The 27,149-nt window shown below is 37.6% G+C and overlaps 1 protein-coding gene across 2 annotated transcripts in view; it reads right to left on the bottom strand.

The window, feature by feature from the left end:
- The window catches only part of LOC130927417 (glucosylceramide transporter ABCA12-like), a 105,085-nt gene that overhangs the window by 39,539 nt on the left and 38,397 nt on the right, over positions 1-27,149 (bottom strand). For both annotated transcript variants that reach the window (XM_057853228.1, XM_057853229.1), the window contains exons 25-48: positions 26,645-26,812; positions 26,065-26,282; positions 23,997-24,938; positions 21,873-21,979; positions 20,891-20,997; positions 18,837-19,036; positions 18,392-18,468; positions 17,963-18,093; positions 17,697-17,867; positions 13,383-13,547; positions 13,108-13,303; positions 12,873-13,012; positions 10,078-10,197; positions 9,896-9,986; positions 8,482-8,661; positions 7,053-7,338; positions 6,104-6,218; positions 4,807-5,136; positions 4,527-4,596; positions 4,306-4,440; positions 3,463-3,624; positions 3,052-3,235; positions 1,011-1,229; positions 156-352 (exon numbers count right to left, since the gene is read on the bottom strand). In XM_057853228.1, the coding sequence (XP_057709211.1) occupies positions 156-352; positions 1,011-1,229; positions 3,052-3,235; positions 3,463-3,624; positions 4,306-4,440; positions 4,527-4,596; positions 4,807-5,136; positions 6,104-6,218; positions 7,053-7,338; positions 8,482-8,661; positions 9,896-9,986; positions 10,078-10,197; positions 12,873-13,012; positions 13,108-13,303; positions 13,383-13,547; positions 17,697-17,867; positions 17,963-18,093; positions 18,392-18,468; positions 18,837-19,036; positions 20,891-20,997; positions 21,873-21,979; positions 23,997-24,938; positions 26,065-26,282; positions 26,645-26,812 (4,711 nt within the window). The remainder of the gene's footprint in view (positions 1-155; positions 353-1,010; positions 1,230-3,051; positions 3,236-3,462; positions 3,625-4,305; positions 4,441-4,526; positions 4,597-4,806; positions 5,137-6,103; positions 6,219-7,052; positions 7,339-8,481; positions 8,662-9,895; positions 9,987-10,077; positions 10,198-12,872; positions 13,013-13,107; positions 13,304-13,382; positions 13,548-17,696; positions 17,868-17,962; positions 18,094-18,391; positions 18,469-18,836; positions 19,037-20,890; positions 20,998-21,872; positions 21,980-23,996; positions 24,939-26,064; positions 26,283-26,644; positions 26,813-27,149) is intronic.

The raw sequence follows: 27,149 nt of genomic DNA, 5'->3' as shown, positions 1-27,149 counted from the left end.
GTAAAGGGAGATTCTCTACAATTTCATTGTACAACTGTATAATTACAATAAAGGGCTATTCTATTCTATTCTATTCTATTCTATTCTATTCTATTCTATTCTATTCTATGAATTAACAATCAACCAGGAGTATGCCACAACAAGCATGGACTCACTTGGTTTATTTTGGATGATTATATCCCAGATGCTGCGCCGAGAACAGGGATCAACTCCTGTGGTGGGTTCATCCAGCACCACCAAGCGAGAGCCACCAATGAATGCAATGGAGATTGACAACTTGCGCTTCATGCCTCCCGACAGTGTGCCCACCCGCTTGTGTCTGTGAGCGTACATGCCTGTCTCCTCCAGGATGCTGAAAGATAAATCAGTGGAAAGAAGTGAAGTGAACTGCATGTTAACATAATGTTCATATGCATTTTAAAAGAGTTCTTTTCTGCAGTGGTTTGGTTGGTGGATGGTTATATTTTTTTCTGTTTAACAGATTATTCATCGTTGCCCTTGAAATCCAGCAAAAACAGTAACAAGAAAATAAGAAAAAAAACTTACAAAATTCATCTCACATTAGTATTCTCTACTTGCACCTAATGCCCTTATAAGTATCTTATGATATCACCGTGCTGTTGAGAAGGCAAATTGAAAACCATATTTTCAGGGTAACAGGTGGAACAATTACGTTATCTTTATCACCAGAGATGCATATAAATTAAGTGTGGCCATAAAATGTGCTTGACTACAACCATGTTTAACTTTTTCTCCAGAGTACCATTGGCATTCAATTCTAGCCACTGCAACAACTTCCCACATTTCATTTTTATTAGGGGGAGATACTGTCAACGGAGCAAAAACCACTGTTTCACCATGGCTGATAAAAACTAAAGGCTGTAAAATACACTATATTACATTATTGCATCATTGAAAAATCAAGACATGATCCTCAGGGCTTAGTCCAACCTCGCTAAGAGCAATATAATTGTAAGTATTCATTAAACACTAGAAGAGTAAACACTTACGTTCGGACTTGCTCATGCAATTCCCCGTGGGACCATTGTGGGGCCTTTATCTGGCCATAGAGCAGGAGGTGCTCCTTGGTAGTCATGTGGTCAAAGAGGACATCATATTGCATGCACACACCAAGATCTTTGCGGATGTCAGCCAAGTCTGTGCGCATGTTTCTCCCATACACTTCTATATTCCCAGATGATGGTGGAAAGAGACCTGTGAGGAGAGACCTAAGCACACAGAAAGGCTAACATTTACTAAACGCTATGCATCGTTTTAGCATTAAAATGAATTAATACCATATATTATACAGTATATTGTAAATGGAATGTTTATTAGATATATATTTTATGTAGACAGTGCAGATGGCCACTGGTCATTTTTATCTGGGCAAGAATGTAACAAGGGGGAATGCAAGCACCAATCTAATCCCGAGTCCTTACACGTAGCGGCCACAGTAATGAAACCCAATACACAAGCGTTGTCAGGTGTAGAATGGCACTGCATATAAGGTGTTTTTCAAAGTTTTTCATGCAATTTCTCATATCAGAATGTAGTTGTTCTAAATCATTGGGAAAATTGTAAATGATAGTGTCAACCCCCAAAATGTCATCCATTCATAACAGTTGTCAGAAATCCAATTAAAAAAACACATTCATGGAGTACAGAATATTAATACTTTATCGGGCAAGTGACTATTTAAAAAATTGAAAAAAAAATAACCCCATAAATGCCTGGCATCAACATACGTGAACATCATATTTTTGGTCATGTAGGCTACAATATTAACTATTTTTTGGTATACAGTGATATATATATATATATATTTATATATATATACACACACACACACACAGATGAGCTGTCCCGAGCCAGTTGCGTAGTCTCACTCTCGCTCTCTCCCTCCCTCTCCCTGCTCTTTGTTTGTCAGCCTGTGCACTGGAGTTGCTTATTAAAGTTAACGATGTTGACAGATGTCTGAGTCTGACTTTAAAGCGCCACTTGCGTCAATCATCGTTTAACTTGTTAAACAGTTGCTATGGCAACTCAATGTGTGTAAGTGAGCAGTTTGAGTGGATTACAACTACATTTAATATAGGCAAATATATTTCTACTACAGCACTTTATTCTTGTTCAAAAATAATTCGGTGGGACAGTCACATGTTTAAAATTTATCTTAATTATTACATTTGAAGTGCTTAAAAAAACATTTATTAAAACATACACTTTTTTTTTTTTTTTTTTTTTAAATATAATACTTTGGGGGAAAATGGAAAAAAAACATGTCTTATATGTAACTCTTTCCAATGCTAAATCTGAATAAATACATTAAACACACAAAAACAAATAATAATAATTGGGGGGGGGGGGGGTGCGCTAATTCGCGGTTTTTCACTTATCGCGGCGGGTTCTGGTCCCCATTAACTGTGAAAAACGATCGATCACTGTACAAGACCCAATGTGGTGTTCACATTTCCTGCTAGTCCCAACCTGTCAAAACTAATTCAGCGTCTAGCAGAGTCAGTGGCATCAAATGAGTCCATTGCGTGCGCTATAAAGTGCTCATTGCAAACGTGTATTGGTAACTTCAGAGTATTTAACTAATATCCTGCCCTTGACATTGCTAGATGTATAATTCATTTCAACTGAAAGTACTGTCTGTGAATGTTCATCTTTCAATGCCATTGATTATTAAGAGGCTCAAAAGGTATTTGGATCAATTTGAGGTCAACAGTGTTTCTAAACGGTTTATCAACTATCAAAATAGATGACAATTCATTTGCTAACATTAGTCATGGCAGCCATAGTTTACCTGCCATTGTCAGCACTAGATGTCCAAACCAATTTGACTGGGAGAGCAGGCAGTATTCATTCACTGTCAGCCTTTCCCAGTCAAAATGGACTGGACATCTCGCACCATCAGTGGCAGAAATGAGTTGCAATGAATGCACAATAAAGCCTGAATAGCCAATGTGTATTTGTATTTTTTTTTTTTTTTTGAGACAAGAACTATGACCATTTTTGAGACAAGAACTATGACCATTTACATACATGGTAGTCGTCTTGCCGGCGCCATTGTGACCAAGCAGTGATGTGACATGGCCCTCGTGGAAGGAAAGGTTAAGGTTTTTAATGCCCACTCGGTCACTATAGATTTTAGTGAGACCATGAAGGGCAACACCCACTGGGAGATGAGAGAAGTCCTCGCCAGTTTGAGAAAAAACCTTGCTCTCGCCTGAAAGAATGGACAAATGCAAGCAGTAAATCAAACAATCACTGTACAGCATATACTAAATGGAGAGAGTGAAAGACATACAGTATGGTTAGGTGCTTCAGTATGGGTAGTAAAAAATGGATGACCATGAAAAGATGAGGGACAAGACAACAAAGAGAGTCTCCAAACAGAGTGAACAAACTGTGATCTCTTATAGTTGTTAGGGTGTAATTGCTCGTTTTTTGTACCTTTCCCCTTGCCATCAGAGGACCCAGGCAGGTTTGTATTCATGGTGTTGGTAAACAAAAGTCCTCTGCCCCCCTTCTGTGACTTTCTACAGCAGTCGAAAAGGTCAGCCCAAAAGGAGGCTGTAAAGGGGAAGTACCACGGAGCAGGGATGCCATATTTGCCTGATTGAACATGAAAATGAAAATACTCATGACAATCCTGAAAGCAGGTACGAAGCAATTCCTTAATACTGACATCTGCTTCATCTGGGTAACACCCCTCATGAGGCATGAGTACAGATTGAATTTATCTTCAATAAAATGCTCATATGAATCACAATTGAATCAGTAGATGAATCATTGGAACGTGATGCTAATCTGAAATCATTTTTAAACCTAAACCTGCAGAGGCTTTCTCACATTCTTTTTGCATCTTACAAATATTCTTTTTTTTCATATATTTAATTATGTATATTTATAGGTAAGCCTACTTGTTTATGTACGGTAAATAGGAATTACTCATTTCTTTTAGCCAAAAAACATCCAGATGTAATACAGTTATTCTTTAATGTGAAGGGTTACTAGTTTGATATGCACTAATGAAACTATTTCATGTACAACTACCTCATTTGCTGGTTATGCAAATTATTATATTCATTATAGATGAAACTGGCTACTATTTTTTCCCTATATATTTCTTATTACCCAATCACCTGTATAATCTGTTACATGTGAAAAAAAAATGTTAAAATGTCGATCATTTCAAAATAAAAGTATATGTTTGCAAATGTGTTATTTTGAACAGTTGAGTCGATTAATTGTTACATCTCAGCTCTCAAACTCATCATATTCTGTAGAAATTACCTGGGAAAACCATGCGGATGTACGCCCCAATACTGAAGTAGATGATAGAGTCAATGAGCATCATCCAGCACAGCCAACCAAAAGAAGATGTGTCTCCAGCTAGGGGTGAGGAATATGAATTGCTCCACTGAATTCCTAAAAAACAAAAAGTCACCTTTTATCTACTTCTCTGTTTACAATGTCTACTAAATCATTTTCTGATTCAGGTGAAAATTTCATACCTTCATCCATAGACTCATAGAGAGAGATATACTGACTAGCATAACTGAAACAGCATGGAGAAAATAGACTCTGTGGAAAAATGAGACACTTGTAAATAATCCAGAACTGGGGAAAAAAAAAAAAAAATCTGGAAATATCTGTCAAATCTTTGTTAGTCCACAGTACACCTTTTCTATAATAGTGACAATATGGAAAGTTGTTTAATTGTGGGTACTCATGGTTGTATGGAATTTTGTAAATTAGTGTTTAAAAAAAATAAAAATAATGGAAATCCCTTACCAGTGCACTCTTTTGGAAAATGTTGAGACTGGACTCCACTGCCAATACCACAATATATGGGAAGAAGCAGATAATGTAAAGGAGACTGCCGCTTAAACCAGCAATGTAGGTCTTGTCGAAGAAGGAGCTGATCATGTAACTGAAGGCTAGGATGGTCAAGCCATAGTCGCTTAAGTACAAGAACAAGAGGAAGCCATTGCTGTGCGAGAGGATGCCGCCATGCTTGAGAATCAGTGTCATGATGATGATTGTCGCGATCAGGTAAGCAGCACACTCCAAGAACCAGGCGAGGAAGTGGCTGAATGGATTAACACCCATCATTTTCATATACTAAGAGAGAAAAGAAAATTACATTAATTATACAGTATTATCGTTGTGCTGCGCTTTCACTAGTAAAAAGCACAGCATGATTCCAGTACAGGGTGGGGCAGAGCAACTTGCTTATTTAAATTTGGTGCCCTGAAGCGATGGTTGCTCTGAAGATGGTAGGGATGGACTTATTTGAGAGGGTGGGGCTTTAAGTTTGGCTCTTTACGTGCCTTATTTTATTTTTTTATTTTTCAAGAACCCCAGTCAGCATCATGGAGTGGACGAAGTTGGAACACGCTTTCGCTGTTGAGGTGTTTTTTTCAAGCGGTCCCTCAATCGTCGTAAGGCAACGTGCATTCTGTAGACATTTTAATATTGCCCCCAGTGCTCGCATTCCTGGCCGGCAGTCGATTGTTTCATGGGTAAACAACTTCAGGGAAACAGGTGATGTCAAGAAAAAGAAACCTGGCTTCCCACGAACAGCAAGGTCACCCCAAAACACTGAGGCGGTGAGACAATCTGTTTTGAGATCTCCCTGACGGTCAGCCCGCAAACACGCATCTACCCTTGGGTTGTCTGCTCGTTCTGTGAGACGAATCCTCCATGAAGAACTGAAATTTCATCCCTACCAATTAGCTATGGTGGAGGAACTTCATCCACGTGACTTTATTGCTCGCTTGAAAAAAAATGCCTCAACAGCGAAAGCGCGTTCCAACTTCCTCCACTCCATGATGCTTACTGGGGTTCCTGAAAAATAAACACAAAATAAATAACACATGTTATGAATTATACTTTAAGCCCCACCCTCTCAAATTAATCTATCCCTACCATCCTTTACAACCCTCAAGCTATGGATGTGAGTGCTTACTGCGTGTAGAGTTAGCTATCATCACTTGAAGCGTAATATGAGAAAATAAAACGTAAGAGATCACACTCTTTTTTTCCTTCTAAACGACTCTCAACAAAAAAGTGAAAAATTAACCCTTACCTGATGCAGCCCCAGCTCTCTTTCATGAACTAATTTCTTGACAAAGTCAGCCACAAAAAGAATCCAAGCTAACATCAGCATGAGTGGGAAGACGATGGTGATAGCCTCAAGGTACCTGATAAATTAAAAACAAACAAACAAACAAACAAACACAAAAAAAAAACTCAACAAATCATGAGAAGTTCTTAAAAAGAGGATAAAAAGATGCCAATATTTGTCTTCCAAAACTTAACTCCTTGAATGTTTTTTGCGCTAACTGGGTTGGCACTTTAATTTCATTGTAAATGTTAAAATAACTATTCCATTCTATTCTATTGTATTCTATTCTGTTCAGTCTCAATGGTTGCAAACGTGATAATATAATGCTGCATCTATTTTGTCAGATATTGTACTCCGAGTAATAAATCACACTATCAACTAGTCAGGTTGAAGGCAGCCTGTCAGATACACTGATCTGACATTACAGCAGATGTGAATTATCAGCATTGTCTTTAAAAGCCCTGGAGAGTGAGCAAAAACTGTTGTTGTGCTCAGTAACCAGAAACTATGTTGCGTGTTCGTGAAATGTTAACGTACAACTTCCGACTGTCAGATTGGTTAGACTGTACATTTCAGACATGTGCAGTTTGGGAAGCATACACACTTTCCTAGTAAATATTCATGCACCCTTTTCAGAGCCAATTATGATGTGAGACTTGCAAGTGACTGACTACTTACTGACAGTCCCAAGTGGCAGATAAATAATGAGAGAGTTTGCATTATTCCACATCAATGCCTGGATTTCACCCCTGAGACAATGTGCATCCTTTCATTTCTCTATAAGAGCACTCAAACTAAACTGAATGTATGCTATATGGAAAACTGTATTGGAATATATTATGGTAATCTAGGAAGATTTTTTTTTTTCAAGCTTTAGAAGTGTGTCTATTGGATTATTAAGTGAACTCACTTATCACGAAGATAGCATGGATACGGAAAAGGTTGAAGCTGCACAGCAATATCTGTGACTTTTCCCGCTTGCATCTCAATAATTGCCCGGTCAATGTTCTCCTGCAGATACACAAAGGCCCGGTTGTACCGCATGGTTTTCCCAGCAGATATGTGGGTGTCCTTCACAAAGTATGGGCTGCGGGCACGGTCTGTCCGCATGACGTTGTCCAGATGCATGCGGATTGTGTAGCTAACTTTAGGTGGCAGGGAAGAGGAGTGGTCATTGGGGAGCTTGAAAATCACACCTTGAAGACAAATGAGACATTGCCATTACAGATCAAACGATTGCTAAACATATGATAAGAAGGTCCTTCCAACAAAATACATGGTGGCTTATATCCAACACAAAAAGCTTGAATTTACATTGAATAATTGTGCAGTCCTTGCAAATACTATGTATTGTACTGGATCTACTGTTTCATCTAGCTTATAAATTGGAGTATAACAAAATTCTATTTGCTGGACATTGTATAATACAGTGGCCCCCAACCTTTTTTGCACCACGGGCCGGTGTAATGTGGGCCTTTTTTTCACGGACCAGCAATGTGTGGCAGAAAATGACAGTAAATATAAAATAAAACGTCGAGGCTAAAAACGTATATTAAGTGCAGGGAAAATGTCACTCACCATACACTGAATCAACCTTTTCATAACAGCGGCCTCTCCTAAAACTTGTCGGCAAATATCTGTGGTCGCAAACATAATGAGTTCTTCTCTAATCGTGAAAGGTTTCTTAGCTTTAACAATACGGTTCGACATGAGGTATGATGCTCTCAGTGAATTCGCTTTTGTTGCCTTGTTTGCTAGCTTTTAGCCATATATTCTGCAGAATGGACTTGTTTGTAGGCTCCTCTTCTGGCTCAGCAGGTGGCCTTTCCCGTAAAAAAAATGTCCGAAGACACCATCCAACAGCAGCTAAAGTTACTGTTTACATTGACTCGCGCTGGGCTGCTATAGGTGTGCGAACACCCTAGTAATTGCGGCCAACCACTAGATGGAGACCTATAGAAATCTTTACTCTGATTAGTCTATAGAGTAGACAAGAATATTGATGTGTCAAAAGCCACAGGCCAGATTGCAGTCGTTAATAAATTATTAATTTCTCTGCGGCCTGGTAGCAAATGCGCCACGGAAGGGTACCGGTCCGCAGCCCGATGGTTGGGGACCACTGGTCTAATAGATTTTGAGCACTTTCCTTTCCTGCTCAACTCATTGGCTGCCATTGACGGCAACAGATGTCCAATCCATTTGAATTAGGATTGTTGGCTGATAACGAAGTTGTTAACCCTCCCAGTTCAAATTGATTGGACTTCTATTATTGTAGTGTCTGACTAGTTTTAAAATTCACAGCAGAAGGATGAAAAACAGTTGCTATAACACCAACTCACTTCCATAGAGATCGCGGTCCTTGGCGAGTTCTTGAGCGTCGGCGTCAAGCTGTTCAGCAGATTGGTAACCCCGGTACCGATCGAATTTTATACAAGATGAGATGTTAACCATCAGGGAGGACAAGACAGTGATCTGATCCATTATGTGTTTGTTCTTCTCCAACATCAATGTCATGTTTGCTGTGACAAATTTAAAAAAAATAATAATATTAATTTAAAAAAAAATAAAAAAAAATAGAAAAAGAACAATTAAAAATTATACTAGTACTCTTAGTGCTCCAAAATAAAAAAGTTATTTAATAGCACCATGTGGAGCTGAAGTAAATGAATGTAATTTATTTGAAAAGGCAAACAAATGAAGCCAAAAAAATTGCACTTACAAGACAATTAAAATTTTAATTAATTGGCAATTTAAAAAATAAATAAATAGATAAAAAATAAAAAGATTTTGATTTACTTAGTACCATATGGGAGTTGAGGATGCCTTATTCATAAAGTTCAACTTTTAATTATTAAAAATCAACAACCATGGAACAGACAGCATAGAGAATTAAGAGAAAATTTGGCCAAACATTTAAGTCAAACTGACAGATTGTCTTTTCAAAGAAACCCTTTGGTGTCACTATTATTTTAAAATGGCCAGTAAGTATTGAGTTGTCAACAACTCCAATCAACACAAATATATTTAATGGTCATTGTTGTAGATAACAAATTTTAACAGGGCCACCAAATGTATTTTTGAGACAATAAGGTGCACTAGATTATAAAGGGAACCATCAATGACATTATAAGGCACGTTACTTCATCAATAAACTGCATTAGTTATTTTTTGTTCTATTTAAAAATATTATTTTTATTTATTAATGTATTCATTGTTTTATTTTTGTTCTACCTAAATGAATATGTTTAAAGCAAATTACAAACCTAATTAAACTGCTTTATTTTAAACTACTTTACTTTTATTTTTTATTTTTTAATACATAAATGTTCTATTGTAACTCTGTAAACTGCAATGAGTCATCAGATTACAATAGCTGGTATTCTACAAGTAAAATAGGCTATATATTCATTAAGCACAACCAAAATTCATACAATAAGCACACTGCATTATAAGGCACACTGTCCATTTTTGGGAAAGCAAAGGATTTTAAATGTGCCTAAACGTCAGAACTATACATTACTCACATCCATAAGTGTGATTGACAGTTCATTTTCACATTTCTGTCAATAAATTAAAAATAAATATCACTTATACTGAAATGTATCTGATTATGCATAATTGTGCAATAGAGATTAATTCATTCATTCAGATAATGAATTCTAAATAAAGTCAAACATTCCTATAATTAACAACATTACATTAGTTAAAGTTCCCTTTCCTAATTTTGACAATAAGCGAGATTGGGTCACTCACAAAAGTTGTTGAGCGTCGCTGTCATTTTGTCAACATCAATGTTTGTCTGCATCTCAATAAAATTCTTCACAAATGCATTGGACAAGGAATTCTGGGAAAAACAATCAAGAAACAGCTTTTGAAAATCCGCCATGAACCAGTGAAGAATATTCGGGTAGAATGCGGTCCTGATAATTTTATACCTTCAGCAGTGGCACAGTCTTGTCCAGCACATTGGCAGATTTCATGATGAAATTTGAGGATTTCATCCATTCATTAGAATGCCTCCTCAAGTTGCTAAACTCTTGCAGGGTAGTATTGGCCTAGACAAAAAATATATTTTTTTATTACTGTGTCAAAAAAACATGATTAAGTTGATTAGCCTCTGTGTGAGAAGCCTTTGTATTTGTATTTGTATTTACACAACGATGAACCTTTTTTTTTTGTCTGCTCAGCATTAAAATATGGTGGCATTGATTTTTTTCTGCCTGCTTAACATTTAATTTAACAACACTGAACATGACTTGCAGTCAACAGAAAGTAATACCGCTACTGACGCTTTAGAAGGTTACTGTCAATCTAATCATCTACCCGTCATATTTTTTGCCTTGTGTGATTTAGACTTCTAGATTTTTATTATTTATTATTTATTAATTTTGAATAACGACAATATGAATACTGTTGTCCATTGTTTTTACTAGAGTTGTCCTGAAAGAATTATAGAATTGTATCACATAATATCTACATAGGTTTTTCATTATTGGCTTTCGGCCAAAATGCATGTTGTCTTCAAAGTGAACGAAGAAGCCTTATATAAGGGCTGGTCACAGCATATATGCTTATTGACCATTAGATGTATACAAACTAAAATGCTTGGGATTTGTCATGTGAGCATTATCATTATTAAAGAATCCAGTGGGGCATCACAATACAATTAGCAATAATATGTTAAGTCTACAATCACATGTACCGTATCAGTTTGATATCGGTATTGGGTTTTTGGACTCAGACAATATCGGGTTATCGGTTCAAAAGTCATTATCGGACAACTCTAGTTTTTACCCTTTATAATCCATTCGTTTGACTCATTGGCAGCCACTGACTGCGCTAGATGTCCAATCCATTTTGACCGGAACGGGTCAATGAATTTTTGTTCATTCGCCCCTCCCAGTCAAAATGGATTGGATGTCTATTTCTGTCAATGGCACTAAAACATGGGCATTACCTGCCATTCCTTCCAGTACAAATGAATTGAAAGTAAATTGTTGTCAATGGCAGGTAATGGGTTTAATACTATGAAAATTAAATATATATATGTAACAGTGAAGAAAATAAGTATTTGAACGCCCTGCTATTTTGCAAGTTCTCCTACTTAGAAATCATGGAGGGTTCTGAAATTTTCATCGTAGCTGCATGTCCATTGTGAGAGAGATAATCTAAAAAGAAACATCCAGAAATCACAATGTATCGTTTTTTTAACGATTTATTTGTGTGATACAGCTGCAAATAAGTATTTGAAGACCTGAGAAAACTAATGTTAATATTTGGTACATTAGCCTTTGTTTGCAATTACAGAGTTTGAGCTCCCTCCAAAGGTTTTCTATTGGGCTTAGGTCTGGAGACTTCTTATGGAGCCACTCCTTGGATTTCCTGGCTGTGTGCTTTGGGTCATTGTCATGTTGGAAGACCCAGCCACAACCCATCTTCAATGCTCTGACTGAGGGAAGGAGGTTGTTCCGCAAAATCTCACAATACAGGGCCCCAGGCATCCTTTCTTTAATACAGTGCACTCGTCCTGTCCCATGTGCAGAAAAATAACCCCCTAAGCATGATGCTACCAACCCCATGCTTCACCGTAGGGATGGTGTTCTTGGCATAGTATTCATCATTCTTTTTCCTCCAAACATAGTTGGTGGAATTATGACCAAAAAGTTCTTCTTCGGTCTCATTTGAAAACAACATTTGCTCTCATGACTCCTCTGTATCATCCAAATGGTCATATGCAAACTTAAGACGGCCTTGACATGTGCTGTTTTAAGCAGAGGAACCTTCTGTGCCATGCATGATTTCAAACCATGACGTCTTAGTGTATTACCATCAGTAACCTTGGAAACAGTGGTCCCAGCTGTTTTCAAATTATTGACCAACTCCTGCCGTGTAGTTCTGAGCTGCTTCCTCACCTTTCTTAGGATCATTGAGACCCCATGAGGTGATATCTTATATGGGGGCTCCACTCTGATTGAGATTGTCATGTTTAGCTTCTTCCATTTTCAAATGATTGCTCCAACAATGGACCTTTTTTCACCAAGCTGCTTGGAAAATGCTCCATAGCCTTTTTCAGCATTTTGGATGTGTACAATTTTGTCTATGATGTTTTTGGACAGCTCTTTGGTCTTGGCCATGTTACAACTTTGAGTCTTACTGATCGTATAGGATGGACAGGTGCTAACGACCTCAAACAGGAGCATCTGGTTCAGGGCACTACATGACGTGGAGGTGGACATTTAATAGGCAGACTAACAGGTCTTTCACAGTCAGAAATCAATCGTATAGACAGATGTTCAAATACTTTTTGCAACTGTATCTCACAAATAAATCGTTAAAAATATCATGCATTGTGATTTCTGGATTTTCCTTCTTTAGATTACCTGTCTCACAATGGACATGCACCTACAATAAAAATTTCAGACCACTCCATAATTTCTAATTGGGAGAACTTGCAAAATAGCAAGGTGTTCATATACTTATTTTCTTCACTGTATATACACATATAAATCAACTCTGGGAGCCATAACTGGAGCGTATTTCTGTTTTGATTCATTTCAAAATTGTTTGTGTGATGTGGTTGCCTTTTTTTTTCTTTTTATTTACCAAAAATAGTTACTTGCGCCATAAAATATTGCAATCCAAAAGAAGTGCTTTAAGGTTGTTACCAAGCTGATATCAGACTATCACAGCTATCTTACCCAAAAAACACAATGATGACGCTATTGTATACCTTCTCCATAATAGCCCTGGTAATAGGTGTGTCAGGTGTGTAGAGGATCTTCCCCATCAGCATTGGTTTGAGGAACGCCCATGAAATGGCTCCCCCTGTAGTGCTGACCATATCTAGGTACATGTTCATACAGTAGGGGCCTATAAAAAAGGGGTGGGGATATTAGGCATAATATTGCTCTTCCCATTAAGACCACATGAATGCATTTATAATGAAATTTCCCAAAACAACATACTTGCATCTCGTGGAATCTTGAACCTTTCAATCACCTCCTCTCTCTCAGGGCTGTTAACGGGGAATTTTCTGGGCTCAAATATGGTGGGAAATTTGCTAATTCCGAAGAAAGGTATGATACCGTGACTGCACATTGCTTGAGATATGGTGACAAATGATGGTCGGGTAGAGAGTCTGGACCGCATTCGTCTTGTAGCCTGGGTAGAAATAAAGTGTCGTTCATGAAAAATCCACAAACAGGTTGAGAACATGCTTTTAAAAGTATATTCTACACACCAAGTAAAAGTCATGTTGGGCCATATGGTTGAGTTCTTCAATGGAAAGCATGAAACTCTGCAGATGATCAATTGCAGGAAGGATTTCATCCATTATTTTGACTAGATGGTTGGCAATCTGAAGCATAAATCCCATCAAGTCCCAAATTTCATCTGAAAACAGCACCTGAAAGCAAAGAGCCAACATTTCAGAGCAGTACCACATTTCTGTTCCTATGCTACATTCTCTTTACACAACAGGGAAATCAAGCACATCTACTTTTAATGGATTCGTAAAATATTACTTAATAATAATTTCTTTGTAAGCTCTGCTCTAAAAATGACCTTTTACACATTAGCTACCCTGTGTTGGAGAATGCTTCAATCTTTGGTTACATATTCATGAAAGTGAATGAAAAATAAGACTCGATCTTCATGACAAAAAGGCATGAATTTTCCAAAACCTTACAAATGCTCATTTGATGTGATTTCACCCAGTTTCTTTTGAAAAGTGTGACACTTTTACTTGCTCTTTGTACTTCAAATATGTGTTCTTTCTGTCAGTTAAGTGCCATGAAAGATAAAAGAAATAATAAAAATGATAATAACTGAAAGGCCTGGATGAACGTGTAAATGCCAAGTTCCAATTCAGTTCAGTGTGACAAACTAAGAAATGATAAGTCACAACCAGTTCACCCAAATGGGCTGCTAAAAAAAAATCAGGAAATGTTTTTTAAAAACCCAACGCAATTACACACGTGTGCATTTAAGTTCTTAAATATATATATAATATTTAAATTTATTATTTATTTAAATTTACATATAGAACAAATATACAGGCTGGGGTAAACGTTATAATGAAATAAAAAAGCTGATCATTCTTTGTCACGTAAAAGCATCATAAATAAGTGTATACCATTTCAGGTTGTGGGTATGAGTTTAAAACTACACAAGAAGTTCATTTGATATTGACAGGACACATTCCCCAAACACTGCACCATGCCTTCCAATAGGGGGCCGTTTCACATTCTGCTTCAGTCAGTCAAAGTCGGTCGTAGCTATTCTCAAACACAACGATCCAACGCCAGATTTACTGTAGGTTGAAAAAGTACGAAAGCTGTACCGTATACAAACAGGAAGGATTGTCTCAGGAGTGTTTTGTTCGAGGATTCAAGGTAATTATCATATTTTTCGTACCATGCATGTATTTTCAAATATTGTGAAAAAAAATTAATGGGAGAAATTAACCGCTACGGCATTGGCGTTATGATTTACAATATTTATGTAAAATAAATTTAAAAATAAATAAATTTTTGCTTTTAACCAAGAATTGAGACCGTTTTACGTTCATATCTATAAAGAATTCAGGGATTTACGTATTTATTCAAAAGAATTTTCAACGTAAAAATCTCTTTGTGGTGATAAGGCGGCGCCACAGTGGTTTACAGACTAACAGCACATTCGACATATTTACGTAAAATAACTGCTAACTGCCCAGTTTTTTGCTTTTAAACAAGAATCAAATCTGTTTTATGTCCATACCTAAAAAGAATTCAAGGATTCAAGCATTTATTCACAAGAATTTTCAACGGAAAAAGCTCTTTGTGTTTCCACTCGGTCAGCTTTGACGGAGATACGCCCCCGATTAATCAACCCCGCGCACTGTCAATATATTATGAAGTCTATGATCTATTGTACTACAAGTACTATTAAGGGATGAGCTTGTTTATAGTTTAGTGAACTGAAAATATACCCATTTTAATTTGAGCCATCTGTTTAATTATTATTAGGATTAGCATCAATTATCTTAATCCAATACCACGTGCATTTTACCAATCAGGGCAATTTACACATGATAAAGATTGATGTTCTAATATAAGAGATATAAAATTTTGTCAAGCGGGACTGTGATGCCATACTTTAAAACATAATTTAAAAACTAATCAGTTATTACATTGTTTACTATCAGTGTTTGGCTCAGTTTGGTACAATTTCCAAACCTGAATTTCCTATTTTCATCCAATATTGAATCATGTTGGTAAAAAATGAGTGTTACGGTAGATGGACTGTGTCTTGCTGAGCACAAAAGCAAAATGTTGGCCACGGGAAAATGGCTCTTACACAGAAAAATATAACCCACATCTCTTTTCAAAACTGCTCATCTTGTTCAGGGTCGCAGACCTATTCCAGCTGACTTAGGTTGAAAGGAGGGGTGAAAGGAGGGGTACCGTTGCCTAGTCACCAGTTAATCACAGGGGCCATATACGACAAACAACCATTCCCACCTACTGCTATGTAAAATTTAGAGCCTTCAATTGAAATAATAAATGCAATAGATGCAAATGAATAATGTGCCAATTTTCCACATAGAGGAAAAATATTGTACTGTAAATAAATAACCATTGACGGGACTAGACGTCCAATCCATTTGAACCAGGAGGGTAGCAGTGAATGAACATTCGCTGCCAACGCTTCGTTCAAATATATCTAATTACTGGTAATACAATGCAGTAATCTAAATTATCCGCAAAAAGACAAAAAGAGCAAGATCATCGTCAGTGGTACTGAAAAGGTTAAGTGTAATTTTTGAAATAATATGTATGTAAACTTGTTGGGATTTTGCGTCACCCTGTAAAAAATTGGTGACCTATCTGCTTTCTGTTCAAGCACATGTAAAAGAAAATGAACACAACCATTAGCATAAAATCTATATAAAAACTGATAAGAGCGAACCATTACTTCTTTTAAAATACAGTCAGAGGTGGGGAGTAACGTGTTACATTTACTCTGTTATGTACTTGAGTAAATTTTTAGAAAAATGTACTTCTTAGAGTAGTTTTACCACGCAATAATTTTACTTTTTTTTGCCAGAGGTGCCGACAGTGGCGGACTGTTTCACCAATAACATGTTGCAACAATAACCACATGCCTCTATTATATCAATTAAAGGTGCTCAAGCTCTTTGGACGGGTGATGTTTCAGTGTTGTTCTGGTCTGAATTCAATGACTTTTTTTGAAAAAAAAAAAAAAAAAAAAAAAAAAAAAAAAGGCTATTATTTTTTTTTTAAATCAGACATTCTAAGCAGTAACTCACAATGTTACTCTTTACTTGAGTATTCTTTTCAACAAATACAGTGGTATGAAAAAGTATCTGAACCTTTTGGAATTTCTCACATTTCTGCATAAAATTTGCCTGGTACACCAGACTCACCGCTGCTGCAGCTATTGAGTCTGGCCACCATTCACGCGGATACAATTTCCAGGGCGGAGCAAGCCACAGCCAACAGACAGCGGAGTGGACCAATCATCGACGGGCAGACGTGACGTTAGTAAAATGACGAGGGCAGGACGAGGGACTTGCGCGCGGAAGTAATCATACGAAGAGAGCGGAGTTTATTCAACATGGCTAGCGCGAGACAGACTGTTGTCAATGACTCGTGTCGATGTGTTTTTGGTAATTTCAAACTGATTTTACCGTGGATTGGAACATATTCTCGGCTCTCCCGTTCACCATCTGTGTTGTTGTGAAAACGACTTTCGACGCGCAAGAGTGACGTTGCTCGTTAAGAACACATCACGCAAATAAACGAATCTGATTTGTCGATTGATTTTGTACTTGCTCGAGAGGCCGTTAATGGGCTGGTTCCCAGACCTTTCTCTCAGTGTTTGAAAAATACAGGGAGAACAGTCTGGCAGAGCCAGGCAAGCATAAAATCACCATCGAATGTGATCTGGTCTTTGTCAAAATCACACCGATGAAAAAAAAGTTTGCTTTAACTAAAACCATGCCGACGTTTTCATATTTTGATGAGGATAGAATGCAAACAATTAGAGAAGGGGGAAAAATAAGTAAGTGAACCATCACTTTTAATATTTTGTGGCCCACCCTTTGGCAGTAATAACTTCAACCTGACGCTTCCTGTAGCTGCAGATCAGTCTGGCACATCGATCAGGACTAATATTTGCCCATTGTTCTCTAGAAAACTGCTATAGTTCAGTCAGATTCCTTGGACGCCTGGCATGAATTGCTGTCTTTAGGTCATGCCACAGCATCTCAATGGGGTTCAAGTCTGACACTGTTATTACATCTGTGCAACTTTGACAAAGATCAGATCACATTTGATGGTGATTTTATGCAGAAATGTGAGAAATTCCAAAAGGTTCAGATAGTTTTTCACACCACCGTACTTTTTACTTGTACTTCAGTAGATTTTTGAAGGACTACTTTTACTTGATTAATACGATTTAGAAGTAAAACTACTCTTACTTGAGTAAATTCTTTGGCTACTCTACCCACCTCTTCATACAGTACAGCAAAGCCAGCATTCACACTTACTCTGACTAAGACCTTTTCAACATTTAGATGCCGAGTTACGACTAGAGGGAAGGTGAAGTACTCTGCAGAGGACATGGAGCAGAAGGCTTGGAACAGGTGTGCATCTTGCTCTATCATGCTCAAACGTTCTGGAGACTTGCAGTGACGTAGTTCCAACAACCAAGAAAGGAGCTGTATTGAATGCATTAGAGAAGTAAAAACAGGGTAGATGAGAAAATAAGTTCATTAAAACAAATCACTTATTTCTTCTGAGCCTCATTGCTCACCTGTAAATTGTTGTTGGGCAGAACTGTCCGCATTAGAATCTGGAGAGCAACTGGATCAAAATGTGTGCGCTTCAGTACATCTTGGACAAATGCGCTTTCGTTCCGCAGCATCTCACCAACTGTTGCCTCCTCTGGAAAAATAAAGAAAAGTAGCATTTATACTTCCATATTCATGATTATTTCTGGACAATATTGAGAGTATTTTGTTCTACGTATTCTGTTCTTATCTGATTCAAGATATGTTTAATGCAAAACAAAAACAATCCAAAAAGTAAAGCCCATTTTACAGACAAATGTACTGTATTACTACAGCTGTGGAAGATACTGCAGGCCTATACTGATAGAGTATGGTTTCATTTAATCAAATGATTCATATTGGAAATTGATTTGTTACAAATGAAAGACTTCAGAAAAACATAAGTGATTCACCTTGAGATTTGAAGTTGATGTTTAGAGATTTCAAGCTGCTGATGTCAAAGTTCAGACTTTGCATAAGCACGTTAGACCTATAAACACACATAAACACATACACATTTATTATTAAAAATTATAATTCAACTACAGGTATCCCCATTGAAATGAGTTAAATAACTTATCCCATCTAAAGTGAGTAACAATGCAGTGAGTGTATCTTTTGTGTCTTGTTATATCAGCTACTTCTTTTCTGTTTATGTTCAGTTATCAATATTCTTTACTTTTTCTTTTTTTTTTTTTAATATTTACAGTTATTCATACAAAGTAGTCTGAGCCAAGGAACTCATGACTGTTGTCTGAACAAAAACTATTTTGAAGGTTTATTTCCTAAAACAAAAGTGTTTCAACCACGGTATATATGATATATGTGTATCATACAAGTTAAAAGCAGAAATTGTACCAATCTGTGTCTTTGCCATAGGTACTGGGGTCGCCAATAAATATATGGTAAAGGGCGTCACTCAAATCTGTTGTGTTGGCCTGAAACAGCTGCAACAAAATCTCTAGGCCTGGTAGAACACTGGAACAGAGTTGACCAGGCTCAAGGGAGACGGCTGCCAAGAGGTGACGACCAAACTTAGTTCTCTCCAACATGCACATCTGAAACATACCAGCCAACAAATTCTATTAGGTATGTCCTTTTATGTCTCACTAACCAGATTTGGGTATCTTTATTTTTGTTTAAGCAATTGTCTTGTTGTTGCACAGGATTCCATTAGATGTGCCTGTATACCCTCATGGTTAGAAAAACAAACAAAAAAACATACCTTCATACTAAAATACTGGCAGCTGTGGTTGCCTGAATTTTACCGTAAAAAAATGAATATTTGTAAAATACACATAATAAGAGTATTGTGCTTTGGTAACCATAAATTTTCATTTTTTTGTGAACTGAAAACTTGTAGGCTACAGTGTATACTGTCGTTTATATGTAACCAGTCTTAATGGTGGTGACATATTGCATCTTTTCTCGTCCCTTCTCTCCAGTCGTGACTTAAATCAAACCCACACCGTTATCTTGGGAAGCAAACATGCTAACTTCTGAGCTACGGCAGACCGGTTGAAGGGAGTGCTGTACGTGTAGAAGGTTTGGACAAAAAATGACTCCCTGAGAGAGTACTAGCAGCTGAAGATAGACTGTGCTATTGCCTCAGTAGTCAGCACACCTGACTGCTACAGTAATAGTGTGGCTTCAAACTGCAGCGGGAGAAGGGCAAAAACAAGAAACAGAAGATTATGATATCACCAGACCATCAAACCAGTTACACATATTATATGTACTTTTTACACTTGTCTAATGTAAATTAATAGTTATATAGTATAGTATAGTACAGGTAGTCCCCAGGTTACGAGTTTCGTTCCTACGGTGGCGACGTAACCCGAATTTCTGCGGAAGTCGGAATTAACCCTTTAAGTAGTCCTAAAACTCAAAATAACTATCCAAAAAGTCCAAAAGTATTGAATTTTGTTTAATGATGGAGGATACATTGCCCTCTGGTGCCAGTGTTGGGTCTGGCTAGACTGTCTCCTTATATGACTGAGGAGCAGACTGTCTGATATGGGTAATGGACAGCTGTGCTTTGGTTTGGTCCACACAAGGCTGTAAGTTGTTTTATCTAATATATGTTTGTGTATGCATTTATAATCAAGTTTAGAGCTACAGTTTGTGGAGTTACGTGTGAACGATTTGCTATGAGAATTGTAAAGCATTACATAGCTATGTTAGCATTCGTGGCATTTAATATCGTGGACTTTTGATAGGCAAATAAGGCTAATTTAATTTACTGAATATACATATTGATCAGACTAGATGGAAGATTGAACAACAATGGTGGCAGGGAAGAGGCACCCAAAAAAAAAACAACAACAACAAAAAACCGACTGGAGACAAAATGGCGGCGGAGACTTCAGCGTCATAAAGACAAAATCACGTAAATCGAGTACGTTGCAACCCGAGGACTGCCAGTATATACAGTAAATTGTGTAATTTTCAACTATACGCACCCACCAAATTTGGCAAGAAATATGTATTTGTTTAGAAATAAACTCCACTGGACTATAAGCTGTTGGTGTCCAAATTGCATTATGGGAAATTTACACCAAATGGCATTAGCCTGTAAAAATCCATAAATAAGCCACACTGGACTATAAATCCCAGTTTTCAAAGTAGGCAAAAAAAGACTGTTTATAGTCCAGAAATTATGGTATATAAGATATAATAAATAGAGTTTATTTACGGTACTCTGACATTAATTTTGGGCAATGAACGTTTCAGTGTTTTCCAGTTTTTTGTTTGTTATTTTAATAGTATAACTTTGGCGACCATAGCTGCCAGTATTTTACTGTAGATTTTTTTTTTTCTTACAGTGCTACTTAAGGCAGTGGCCAGTTAACTCATTAATGTAACTCATCAAACATGATTCTGCATTATGAGCTACGATTTAAAAAAAACACCTGAGATGTAAGTTGGTCAAATTGTTTTTTGTAATGCGGATCATCCAAGTCGGTATGGAGAAGGTGAGTGGCTGTCAGGATGAACTGGTGTAAGAGTATCAGGTTCTCTGTGATTAAAAGACACAAATAAATTTGTCATGAGAAAGATTAGATAAGAAAACAGACAACAGGGAATGTTGGAATTCAGGTCTTGTCAGTGCAAAAAGTGACACAAAAACATTTCAATGGAGTTTCATTCCGGTGATGCTGCTGCTGGGAAACATTTTAAAGAAACAAGCTGCAAATGATCGGCTTACAGATGAGGTCAGTGAGAAGATGTAATAAATTAAAACAAATAAGACCCTTTGGGCCAAAAAGATGCAAAGAATGTTTAATCAGAGCTAAATCCGACAATCTTTAATTTAATGGTGGTCAGCCCCTCAAGGACTTTGCCAATTAAATATGCATGTGTATGTGTGATTATGTGCATGTGAAGCTATGGAAGCGTGAACTTCATTGCTGTAATGTGAAGAACCATTCTTACAAGCCCAGATGCCAATTAGAAAGGTCATTGATGTTCACTTTTGTATGTGAGTTAGAGGTGAGATGTTTGGTGAGATGCTTAGCGAAGGCAGACAAGATCATTGTTTGAACTCTACTTTGCTAATTAGAGTTAAAAAGGTGGTGAGTGCTTGTCAGGTAAAGAATGAATCCAGCTGAACAGAAATAGAGTTATTTTAATCATATCTTTGGAGGGAGTTGAAATACGTGCATGTGTATATTAAAAGAAGTGTTAAAAAATGTTTTATGCATTTGTATCCGTGAAGCTGTGTCTAAAGTTTGTATAGCGTTTGCAAATATTGTCACGGCAGCAAAAGTTAGGAGAAAGTATCTGAGGGTGTAAAGAAGGCAAAGATTTAAAACGCTCATTTATTTGCAGGTTTTTTTTTTTTTTTATAGTTAGTTGGATCATTTTGAGAGAGGACATGAAAGTCAATGTTACCTTGAGATTCACTGGCAAGTGCTGTGGTCATATTTTTCAGCAGGGCAGAGAATGGAAAGCTATCAGGCAGCATATCAATAGCCTCCGCCAAGAGAGGCAACGATGACCTAGGAAAATAAACGTGCAGAATTGCAGTAAAGAGTTTAAAATTAAACAGATATTGGGATAAACCTTTTGGAAAAGATTTTCATTATTCATTCATTCATTTTCCATGCCGCTTTTCCTCATGAGGGTCGCGGAGCTGCTGGAGCCTATCCCAGCTAACTACGGGCAGTAGGCAGGGGACACCCTGAACTGGTTGCCAGCCAATTGCAGGGCACAAGGAGACATACAACCATTCACGCACACACTCATACCTACGGACGATTTAGAGTGTTCAATCAGCCTACCATGCATGATTTTGGGATGTGGGAGGAAACCGGAGTTCCCGGAGGAAACCCACGCAGGCACAGGGAGAACATGCGAACTTCACACAGGAAGGCCGAAGCCCGGGATTGAACCCTCGATCTCAGAACTGTGAGGCAGACGTGCTAACCACACAGCGACCGTGCCGCCAGATTTTCATTACAAAAAATTAAATAAAAAAACGTCAACCGCCATCAATGGCACTATGACATCAGAACTCAATGCTAATCCTTCCAGTTTAAATGAATTGGACATCTATCGATGTTAATGGCATGCAATTAGTTAAATACTATTTAAAAAATGATAATAGTAAAATAACTTGAGAGTGTTATTGAGGGCCATAAGGAAAATGTATTTTTTTAATCAACACTATATTAATAATTATATTTATTCATAAATAAATACATAAAAATAATCATTACGTGTCTCAGGAGGTTCCTTTTTAAAAAAAAAAAAACAGATTATAACTGAGCCGTGACGGACATATGTGCATATGTGGACGACACATTTTGGGTCTTGTAGGCTACACTTGTATTCCAAATGTCAAGACGGTGATCCCTCGCTACTTCACACTTCAAACTTTGCGCCCTCAGTCCATCGCGGATTTTTTCAGCAGGGCCGAGATTGAAAAGTGGTTGCCATGTGGCAAAATGGATTTTGCCATGTGGCAAAATGGATTTTGCCATGTGGCATTTTTTTTGCCATGTGGTAAAATGGATTTTGCCATGAGACATTTTTTTGCCATGTGGCAGAATGGATTTTGCCATATGGCATTTTTTTTGCCATGTGACAAAATGGATTTTGCCTCGTGGCAATTTCTTGACACGTGGCAAAATGGATTTTGCTTTGTGGCATTTTTTTTTTTTGTTTTTTTTTGAAGGGGGCGGGGGCATGTGGCCAACATGGATTTTGGTTTGTGGCATTATTTTGGGCTATGTGGCAAAAAAAAAAAAAAAAAAAGCCACACAGCAAAATCCATTTTGACACATGGCAAAAAAAATGCCACATGGCAAAATCCATTTTGCCAAATGGCAAATACCACTTTTGGTTCTCGCTGTCTCTCGATTTTATTTTCCCATTTGAAAATAAATAAATAAATACAGATGAGCTGTCCCGAGCCGATTGCACCGTCTCACACTCGCTCCCTCTCCCTGCTGTTTGTTCGTCAGAGAGTGAACTGGAGTTGCTTATTAAAGTAAACGATGATTGACAGACAGTTATGCTTTGATCTTGCCAGACACTCGATCTCCAGGGGCCTCATCACCATCGTTTAACTTGTTAAACAGTTGCTCTGGCAACTCAATGAAGCGTTTAATAAAGACAAGACAATTTTTTTTTTTTTTTTAACTTTTTTAAAAATATAATGGGTGTCTCCTTTTTTTCTTGTTTAAAAATAATTCTGTGGGACAGTAACATGTTTAAAACTAAAATTACTATTACTATAATTATTATATTTAAAGTCCTTAAGTTTTTTTTTTAATTATACTTTGTGGAAAAAGGAAAAAAAATGCCTTATATGCATCTCTTTCCAATGATAGATCTGAAGAAATACATGGAGGGGGCGCTACTTTGCGCTTTTTCACTTATCGTGGCGGGTTCTGGTCCCCATTAACTGCGAAAAACGAGGGATCTCTGTATTGTTGCCTACATGACTACATGACAAAAATATTTACTTGCACTCCAAAGGATTAAGGAAGCACTAAATAAAATTGTACTCACAAATGAGAGCCGCTGGAGAGGGTTGCAAAAGAAAGGAGCCCAAGGGCAGCATCAATGGTTTCTTCTCGCGAGCCATTTATGGCCCACGGCATGCCGTTCGTTGATCCCTTCAGTATGATGTTCAGATTGGGGTTGGAAACGAACATGTGAGCTGTCTCTAACATTTCCTCTGGCGTAGGAGCTGAGAGGTCTCCAAAAATTGCTTGGTAGTTAATGCTCAGCAAGTCTGAGAAATCACTCAAGGGTTCTATCTGGGGTATCAACAGGGCCTCTCGTTTGCGTCGGTTGTGCAACGCACGGTTACCCCCCAAAAGTTCCCACTGAGATCCATCAGGATGGTGGTCCATAGATGTAAATAGGTCACTGCTTAACAATTGCCTCAACATTTCGAATATGTTTCTAGTTAGATCTTCAACTAGATCCATTATCTCTGGCATATCCACACCCATATGAGTAAGTATAGACAATAAAAGCCTGAGGAGTTCCGACATCTTCGGCAGAGCTTGTGTCAGAAGGTCTAATCCAGATTCGTTTGTAGACGCTAACCATGCAGACATCTCAATCAGCTTCTGTAACAATTCTTTGGTAGCATTGGAGCTAAGCAATTGTTCCAGGGTGTTGTAAACCATCGGCTCATCCCCAAATAAGTTCATGTTGATCATAATTTTAACAATATTGTTTACCAGTTCAAGAAAAGATCCATTACTGATCCCAGATAAGTCGCCCTCCACCAGTGAGATGAAATCATCTAAGGTGGTGTTTATACAGGAGAGTAGGATCGCCACAACTTCATTGAAGACAACTTCGGATGAGTCTGTGTCTTGGATTTGGTGATAGTTGTTCAGGATATGGCTCAGTGCTTCCGCCATAGCATCTATGCATGGCCTGAGCATTGGTGCCACGTTCAGTAACTCATCTGACAGCATTGTAATAGAGGACAAACTGTGGAGTGGAAAAGTGAAATACAAATAAATCTCAAAGTATACTTCATTCATGGCCTTGTACATAGGACTCATAACATTGAAATATCTGTAAAAGGTATTTTCTGAGCAACTTGGAAAAGGGACTTGTGTCTTAAATCCAACAATTTCCTCTACCATTAATATTTAAATAGATGTGATCCCAAATTTATGCCGGTCATCATGTAATGGTTTTGCCACAATATGTCATCCTTTTCACTGTGTATAGCATGCAAGTCCGAATGCATTCTAACATGTCTTGACAATATCTGACTCCTACTGTAATATAGCCAGTTTCTGGGTTAGGCTGCCAATTTGCAAAAAGACTAGCTTGGTGTGAAGTATAACAGAAATAACAATTCACTGTATGATTAGTCATGGTGTGAACATTGTTGTGGTGTTTTAGCTGATTTTTCAACTACCTCAACATTTTGACCTTTTAACTCTTTAGCTGCCATAGATACGATAGGTCCAATCCATTTGAATCATGAGGGCTGCCAGTGAATTAACAAATGTTCATTTTTGGTCAACCCCGTTAGTTCAAATGGATTGGACGTCTACTAGTGAAAAACTAATTCTAAATTCAAAGATCATCGAGTAAATGCCCTTGGTGTGAGAAATTAAATATGTTTTAATATTTGACTTTATTATATCCAATAACATGCTTTAAGCTTGATGTGCAAAACACTTTTTATATCTCTTCTTCAGAACATTTTTTTTTTTTTTTCAAATATATTATTCAGTGCACACTGCATGCATCGTGACTTCATTGGTGCCTTTGGCAAATACATTTCAAATTTGGAATTTTGTAAAAACAGACAGCAAGATCTCTATCTACTTCAGTTGCTTCCATCGGGTGTTCTGTGCTTCCTGTTCTCGAATATTATAAACGACCTTACCTAAAGAAGCACAGCTTGTTCCCACAGACACCGTAATACAAGAAAATCCTTGGGCAGAGTGATTTATGTTTTTACTTTTACGTGTAAGAACAGGATGTTATGAGAAATGAATTTTTCTTTGTATTATATCTACTTCAACTCACAAAAATACAGAGTATGAATACTGTACTGTTATTTTTTTTCCCACTGGCATATTGTGAGTGCAGTCACCTGTTTTGAAGCTGCATGTGCTGGAGCTGCATGTGTAAGTTAAGTTCAGCACTAGGGCTGAGCGGCTGGCTGAGCAGCTCAAAGAACTGGTTGGAGATGTTCATGATGATCTGCTCCATCACATGAAATTGGTTTTTGTTGACTTGATACAGAGATTCAGTCGCATTCACAATGCGGGCAGCAGTATCAGCAACAGTGATTGGTTCCAAAGCCATGTGCTGAAAAGAAAAATGTTCATCAGAAATGTGTGTCAACATTGCCACCAAACGGTCAAAATGTGACATGCACATTATTATTTGACATTTTTATTTATGTTGGTGCACTGGAACGTACAGTCATACCTGTTCTTGTTTCTGGTATGATCTGAACTGTATGCGCTCAGAGTAAATATGCATCTAGGAACTGTCAGTGACTGAAATGTGTGGGCATTAAAAGACTTGATGAAATGGGGAGCATCCTAATCCCAAAGCAAAATGAAAATCCAACCCAATCTCCTTTTATTATTTTTATGGTTCTAAAACTTAGGACTTCATTTCAACTACCTGATGTAGGCCAATGAATTTCTGTTTGGTGTACTCACACTCATATTGAGATGGGGGCACATATACGGGAGAGCAGCATAAGCCTCCAGAATAGGCTGCAGACTGACGGTGCACCACATTTCAATGACGCCCTGGCTTAAACCAGCCGCAACTCTCACTGGATCCCATGCTTTCAAAACTTCATTGCAGTCCAATGTTCCATTTGCCTAAAAGAATTAAAAACAAAATCCAACAGTGTCAATAACCTCCCATCTTTTGTTGCGTCTTGTTGCCTTTCATTGCATTCTTCTGAGAAAAACCAGTTCAGTTAGTAAGACGGTGACACAACTACATACAACAAAGAGTCTGGGTGAAAGGCAGAGATACAGGACACTTGATATTCTTCCTTCATGTACCTAACACAATGTAAATGGCACACGGCTCACACAGGTATCGCCTCTTTTCATCACTAGACACCCATGCAAAGAATGAATGTAAAAGGTCGCCCTAAAAGGTGTGTCCCTCCAAAGTAAATATGTTTAAAACAACAACACAACAAGCATT

The sequence above is a fragment of the Corythoichthys intestinalis genome, chromosome 12, assembly GCF_030265065.1.
Source record: "Corythoichthys intestinalis isolate RoL2023-P3 chromosome 12, ASM3026506v1, whole genome shotgun sequence".
In the NCBI taxonomy this organism is placed as follows: Eukaryota; Metazoa; Chordata; class Actinopteri; order Syngnathiformes; family Syngnathidae; genus Corythoichthys; species Corythoichthys intestinalis.
Note: the sequence above shows the minus strand (reverse complement) of the source record. Positions and strands in the feature narration are given on the sequence as shown.